This window comes from Antrostomus carolinensis, unplaced genomic scaffold, assembly GCF_000700745.2.
Source record: "Antrostomus carolinensis isolate BGI_N321 unplaced genomic scaffold, ASM70074v2 scaffold33561, whole genome shotgun sequence".
Taxonomy (NCBI): Eukaryota; Metazoa; Chordata; class Aves; order Caprimulgiformes; family Caprimulgidae; genus Antrostomus; species Antrostomus carolinensis.
In genome coordinates, this window is record NW_010292533.1 from 27,807 (window position 1) to 34,976 (window position 7,170).

Consider the following 7,170-nt stretch of genomic DNA (forward strand, 5'->3'; position numbering starts at 1 on the left):
AGCAGAACTCCCAATGTTTAAGCCTTAAACACGTGTTAAGTGTTCCTTCTCATAAAAGGAAGGCAGAGTGAGGAAATGGTACAGAGCTCACAGTATTTTGCAGATCTCTGCTATGCTGATAGATGTGGATGTCCTCTCCCTCACTGCAAGATATTTTGTTCTTGCAACTAGATTAACTCGTCCTGCCCTTTGTCATCTTAGTTTTATAAAGCTTCTTCAACAACAGACCAGGAACCCACTATCTTTTTAGAGCACCAAGTTAAAATTAAGCCCTGCAAAATCACCAGGATTATCATTTCAGGTCCTCGTCCCTCCCCTTCCTATCCAAAAATATTCCAGTCCTTGGAAAGCTTCCTTTGGCAGTTGTTACCCTTTCAGCTATTCTTTCCAGTCCCTTTGACACAAGAACAGACTCTCTAGTGAAATAAACTCCATTCGCCTCTCTCCCACAAAAAGAAGACATTTATTACATATATAACACAGTACTAGCAGAACAGGTGACAGACTTTCAATACCCAAGATCACATTTGACATTGTAAGGGAGGCACTGAAGTACAAAGCAGTTAATTTGGGAGATCACACTGGCTCAGAAGAATAAATACCTTTTTTCATTACACATCAGATATGTCAAGTGTCTTCAAACAATAGTTTCTTACATATCTTACATGTCACAAATGCACAAAAATTTTATCAATGTGTTTGGGTTGTGTGTTACTTAACAAGTACTGGGCTTAGTTTTTTAGATACTTTGCTTCTAAGGAGCTCATCCATATGAGACTTGTCAAGTTTTGAACAAATACAGACAAATCAGCTCTGTGCAGAAAAAAAAAGCTGAATGTTTAAATACAGTGATTTCATGAAACAAAAAAAGTTGGTAATTTTTCCAAATCCCCTACTCTTCCCGAAAGCAATGTTTGTGAAAAAAAAAACCAACAAAAAACTATGTCAATAGTTTCAAATTAACTACTATTTATTTGACCTACACGTCAGCTAAAAGCTGTGCTAGCGTTTTAGTTTGCTTTGCAAGTTACACACGTGAAATGCAGTATCGGGAGTTCTACAGCAACGCATGGAAATAAACGTTGTTTGCCTGGTTTTGTGGCAGCACACAACTTGGGCGCTACTACTTGATGCAGCTGTGAATTTGAGGGTGATGGTGGATTGTAGCAGTACAAGGAAGAGACCTGGAACAACGACTTTTAGCCTCCGCAGCTTTAACGCTGTGTTGAAATTATTACATACAACTTATCAAAAGGGTTTAGGAAATATTGTTACCAAATAAACTAATCTATTCATCTACCTTTTCCCCCTTAAACAAGTGAATTTTTCAAACTCATTCACTACACCAAGATTACATAGAACTGAATCAGTGTTTATAGGACTCACAGTACAACCACCTTTATTGAACCATAGTACAACATCTTTAACCAACTGTAGTCTTGAATATGTAATACATCCTTAGGAGTAACTAGTATAAAAAGTATCAACATCAGTGGTTTGAATATAAAAATTTATTTAAAGTCAGAGTATGCAACAAATAAAACCTACAGAAAACAGATTTTCCCATCACAATCTGTTGCTTACCAAATAATATTGTGAAAACACATTCCTTCAGTCATTATAAAGTTCTTAAAATACAAAAGAAATTAAATTTTGTAAGAAAGTCTAGTAGACCAGAGCGTGTTTCTTCCAGGATGTTTTGTAGAAGCAAGGCTATCCTTCAATACATTCCACGCCATCCTCCTCCACCCATACTGCCTTGCCCATAGTACCCTCCACTATTTCCACTGCCACGACCTGCAAACAATTGACACAAGGTCACGCATACATACCTTGAAAAGAGAAAAAATGTGATGGGTAATACAGAACAGTTGGTTGAAGATGACTTACACTAAAACAATATTTCAGCTATTTTCTTAAACAGGCACTTGCAGTAGCAAAATGCATAAACCCCCAAGTGCTTTACAGTTTAATTTAAACAACTGCCCTCCTTCCCTTTCTCCCAGCACAAATACTCCACCGTGCACAAAGCCCACCACCACCCTTCCCCATCATCCATCAGCAGACGGATGTTAGCAACATCTTCACGAAATACACTGAAAACAGAACTTTTACTTACTATATCCGCCCAAGCCATCAGGAGTCCCGTATCCGCCGCTGTAATTGCTACCCATTCCCATTCTACCAACAGAGCCGTAACCTTGATCTGAAAAGCAGAGAGTTCATCGTTACAAGCTTAGAACTCATTAGACTTGGCAAAGTGTCCGCTAAGTCTGGAACCGATGCTTACCCATTCCATCTCTGCCATAGCCTCCCATTCCAGAACCACCTCCAGCAGTTGAATTCAGGAACAGTTCAATATACCGATGCTCTGCAGGGAACAAAAAAGCCCTACTTTGTATTTTGGTTCAGAAACCAGGATAGCTACAAAGCAAAAGACAAACCCCACCTTACAACTAACTGTTAAAAATCTACAAAAAGCAAGTCTGAAATGCGATAAATGGCAAAAACTGTTATGATTTGTATACTTACCGCACACCAACTTAAGTTAAATGCAGTTTAAGCCCTTCTATTCAGTTTACCCTTATATACCCTGCTAAGGCCTGGCCAGTAGAAGCTTTAAGTGAACACGACACTCACGCATGTGATTTTTATCCTTGGACATGGCAGCTACTGCATCCTCATGTGTTACAAATTCCACATCTGCCTCTCCTGTGGCTCTTCCATCTGCCCCAATATCAATGTGCACCCTTATAGGGTTCAATGGGGAGAAAAACTAAGAATAAAAACAACAACAAAATCACATTAATGCAGAATTCAAGCCAGGTACTTTTTTTTTTAAAAATAATCTCAGTGGTTAGTGGAGCACCGCATTAATTTCATCTCATCCTACCACATAAATTTAATTAGCAGTTTCCAAAGTATTACTTACTGATAGTGGATCTTCAACATTAGGTCAACCTACACTTACAATCTATTCTTATTACACAACCTGAAGAGCTCCAGCTACAGAGCTTGAGGAGCTTTCTTTAAGAGCAAAGATACAAACACAAATTGCTGCCCACACACATCGCTTCAAGCATCAAGTTCTACTACGATGCCATCCTGGAAAAGGGAAATAATTACTTCAAAAGAAGCAGAGCCAGACAAGTTTCTCAAAGCAGGGGCAGACTTACGGAATTAAAAAGATAACCACATTCCTTGCTACAGAATTTAAAGAGACACAGTAGTATTTCTGACCAACAGTCTTTTCACCAAACAACATGTACAAACCAACTTTTGGGATACTACTGAAGTACTATTCATTAACTTGCAATAACACGCTCTGAATCAAAGCCTGAAGTCTGGCCCTTGTTCCCAGTCTTTAGACTAAAAAAACCCCCCCAAGCTGATAGAAGAAAACACAGCTCAATTAAAAAAAAAAAAAAAAAAGCAGCCCACAACAAAGAAAAATTAAGCACAAGCTTAAGAATAGTGTTCTGCATACGTATTTTATAGATGCAATCAATTTAAGATGGCGCCCCCTGGAGAGAGGCTATGTTTAAACCAGGCCTTCTAACCCAGGAAAACCTTTTCCCCTACAAACACATCTTTACTGACACAAGAACGTACTCCCAAAATCACGCAGATGTGCTTCTATCTGCCACCCTGATCTCTTACGAGTAACGGGATACCTTCCCCTCCAATTGAGTACAGGCCTCTAGTTTTCCCACCATCCCTCCTAAAACAAGTCTCAGCTCAACATGCAAACTACAATCCATGTTTCACATCTGCTACTGCTCTTCTACAAAATTATACATCTTCAGCTAAACTTAAGCTTCTGAAAGCCTTAAGGTGAGGACACTGATTCCAACTGTTCTCTCTTCAACACACCTTTTATGGCAATGAAAACACAGAGGGTATGGAGATTAATGCTAATGACTTCAGTAATCTTACCTCAGACATTACTTTATAAAAGCTCATTTACTACCGAGCTTTGTAAAGCCCACCTAAGGGGCTGTGACTTTAGTTAGCAGTTGTGTTAGAGCTATCAATCGCTTCTTTGAGAACTTTGAGTTTGGGATAGGAAAGACAAGAAGAGGCCAACTCTTGGCATTAGAAAGCCCTTTTCCCCATTGTACTTACATTAGCAATGTCATTTTCTGTTGCTCGGAAAGGCAGTCCTCTCATGTGGACAAAGTGACCGCCACCATGGAAACCTGACCCTGCATCTGCAGCTCCGCCATAGCCATGTCCTCCCATGCCTATTAAAAAACCAAAACCAAACAAAACCACACACCTTAAGCTCATAATGAAAAGCCAGAAAAGTCATTACTACTGTTTTTCTGAACACGCTGACTTTATACCATGGAATGCAAGATGTTTAAAGTGTAAGTTGGGTATCAACCCAAACACTTAACCAGAAGACATCCTAAGCAATATATTCACCTGTTCTCAAGATTCCCCAATTCCCTCGCTTTTTAAACAACCTTCTTTCTTTACGAAATAATCTAATGAAGAAAGCAATTATTTCTGTCTTGGAAACTCAACTGTCTTACAACTCAAATAATATAAAAATCTTTTTAAACAAACTAATTTAAATTATTTTTTTTTACCTCTCCCATCCCTCATTCTGTCATCATAGCCATCATTTCCATAGCCATAGTTATTATAGCCACCATAATCATCAAAGCCACCGTATCCTGTGCAATGGAGAGAAAGAAAGGAACAGTTACATTATTACTCGCAATTCAGGGCAACGCACAAGAGTCAATTTTTCAGTCCCAAAGTTTGCAAACAGACTCTACATAGTGTTAAACCCGGATTTCCAAACAGACTGCAAATGTAAGTTTCCTTTTCTATAGTAAAAAGACTGAAACATGCAAGAGAGACCAATTTCTGCTGAAAATACAGTTTCCTTATTGTTTCCATTTAACTTAAATACTGAGCCACATTTTTTGATCCATTACAAGTAAAAATTTTTACAAACAAGTGTGTCAAACCTAAGGGGCACTGCAGCTACTGCCATTTCTTTATTTCTTGACAAAGACGTCAGAAACATCATGAAACTGACAACAGAACCTCCATTCATTAGATAAACATACCACCGTCATATCCACCACCTCCTCGACGCATTCTGTCATACATACTTCCACGCCCAGCTCCATAATAACCCCCTCTTCCTCCTAATGGTCTATCATATGGTCCAGGTCGTTGTTGTCCCATCATTCTTCTTGGCATGTCACAGAATCCTCTGATTTCGCTCTTACTACTTTTGAAGATTTCAATGTATCTAATAAAAGAGGATTTTCAAGGAACCAGTAAGAACACATGCATAAGCTGTCTGAATATTATAAAAGGCCATACTATGTTTTCTATAACTAAACGTACAATCCAACACAAGTGACTAGAGATACCATACAACTTAAGTTTCTCCTCAAAACTGTAAGAATCTTAAGTGTATAAAAAAACCCCAAAACACTTTACAGTGGCAAAAATTACTACGTGAAAATTCTAGCTGAACAAATTAAGCATAAAACATGTCTTTCCAGTATGACAAACATACTGTTGAAAAACAGTGTCTAGCTAGAGTAGCATTTATCACAAATTAACCTACACAAGAACAATTGAAACAATTTTCTGAGTTTAGCAAACTACCCAGAGCAATACTGTCTCCCCCACCCCCCAAATCTACTGTTATTTCCCAAGTTAACTTAGGATCAGTTATAAAATTTCTTAAAAACAGCCAGTTCCATATAATGGTCCCCAACCCCCCCAAAAGCATTACTGACCCACAACCCCCAAAAATAAAGATTTAACACCATCCCAAACTCTCCATCCCCACCTGTGCCCTATTCTTTCCTTGTGTTTCCCCAGAGCATTTTCTGCTATCTCCTTTGAAGCAAACTGCACGAAGGCCTCCCCTGTGCTTCTCCCCTGGTAGTCCAGCGTCAATGTTATCCCATTTGGCACGATTTCCAACCCTTTAACCCAAGGACAAATAACCCCATCAAGGGGAACAGTGTTAAAGGCTGAAACATTCCCATCTGTAGCAAATACTTAAAGCATATCTAAACAACAACAACGAAAAAGAAAACCACCTCGATTCCCCCATCACCCAACAATACAACCCAATGATCTTTCATTTAACAGTTATGGATTTAGCCATACTTCTTTTCTGTTTAAACTATGCAAAAATACAACCACCTAAGTTACATGAAGAAAATACAGCTACCAATCAAGCAATTTGACTGATCCAAATGCTAACATTCAGGTTACCCCAATATGCATAATATGTTTAGCACCTCGATAAAATTAGATACGTACTGTGTTTTACTACACCTATGGTTATTTGTACTTCATTTACAGGGCATACTTCTTACTTAAGATACACTAATTTAACACAATCCCTCCCATCCACCCCATTAACAGCTATTACAAATTAGAAAGTGCAAAACATTGTAAAAGATATAAGAAAACTCAAGTCACTATACTTTGACTACACTAGAGGTACCTTGGAAAAACTGAACAATTTCTTCTTTGCTGCAACCAAACGGCAGGCCTCGAAGTCGTACCACTGTTCCATCATTAGTTGTATCGTTTGGCCCGTTATGTTTTCCAGTCCAGTCCATCTTTTATTTAAATCAAATCCTACACGAAAAAAAAAGAAAAAAGAAGAAAGAAATTGAGATTCCATAGACGTTTAAGTCCCTCCCCTCAAAAGAAATCTGGTAGGTTTTTTTTCAGATAACGAATATTATGGATAATTAGCTTTATTTTTGTTATGTATTTTGAATCATACTTTATCACACCCACAGCACGTGCACATGTGAAACCACCCAACACTGATAGGAAACACAGCGTGCAGGGCGGGCAGCACGTGGGAAGGCACAGCACATAAAGCTCATTAATTACTCAGAGTACACTGAACATCCGTCCTACTGGGGGGTTGCTTTGGGCTTTTTTTCCTTTCTAAGCATGACAGTTGAAGAATGAGTAGGAACCAGGCCACGGTTCCTGCGTGGAAACACAAGGCCTTCCTTTGTCTGCAAACAAAGCGCCACAGGCCACGCTCCCAGCTGTTTTTCGTGTGGGGGGCTTTTCCTCCCCTTTCGGCAAGGCGGCGGGCGCCTCGGCTCCCGCGCGGCGGCAGGTGCGCGCGCACCGCCCTCAGCCGGTGGGGGCGGGGGG

The 7,170-nt window shown here is 39.4% G+C and overlaps 1 protein-coding gene across 4 annotated transcripts; it reads right to left on the bottom strand.

The window, feature by feature from the left end:
- Positions 1 to 1,493: 1,493 nt before the first annotated feature.
- Positions 1,494 to 6,631, bottom strand: HNRNPH3 (heterogeneous nuclear ribonucleoprotein H3). 4 transcript variants are annotated; one of them, XM_010177006.2, is made up of 9 exons: positions 6,494 to 6,631; positions 5,825 to 5,963; positions 5,130 to 5,272; positions 4,596 to 4,682; positions 4,126 to 4,244; positions 2,641 to 2,776; positions 2,291 to 2,371; positions 2,120 to 2,206; positions 1,494 to 1,797 (listed from the first exon to the last, which is right to left on the bottom strand). In XM_010177006.2, the coding sequence occupies exons 1-9, from the start codon at positions 6,609 to 6,611 to the stop codon at positions 1,721 to 1,723; spliced, it is 987 nt and encodes a 328-aa protein (XP_010175308.1). In that variant the 5' UTR covers positions 6,612 to 6,631; the 3' UTR covers positions 1,494 to 1,720. The 4 variants fall into 4 exon arrangements, with proteins under 4 accessions (XP_010175308.1, XP_028943059.1, XP_010175307.1 ...); XM_029087226.1 differs by having other exon boundaries at positions 5,103 to 5,272; XM_010177005.2 differs by having other exon boundaries at positions 5,085 to 5,272; positions 6,494 to 6,627.
- Between the last annotated feature and the right edge of the window lie 539 nt (positions 6,632 to 7,170).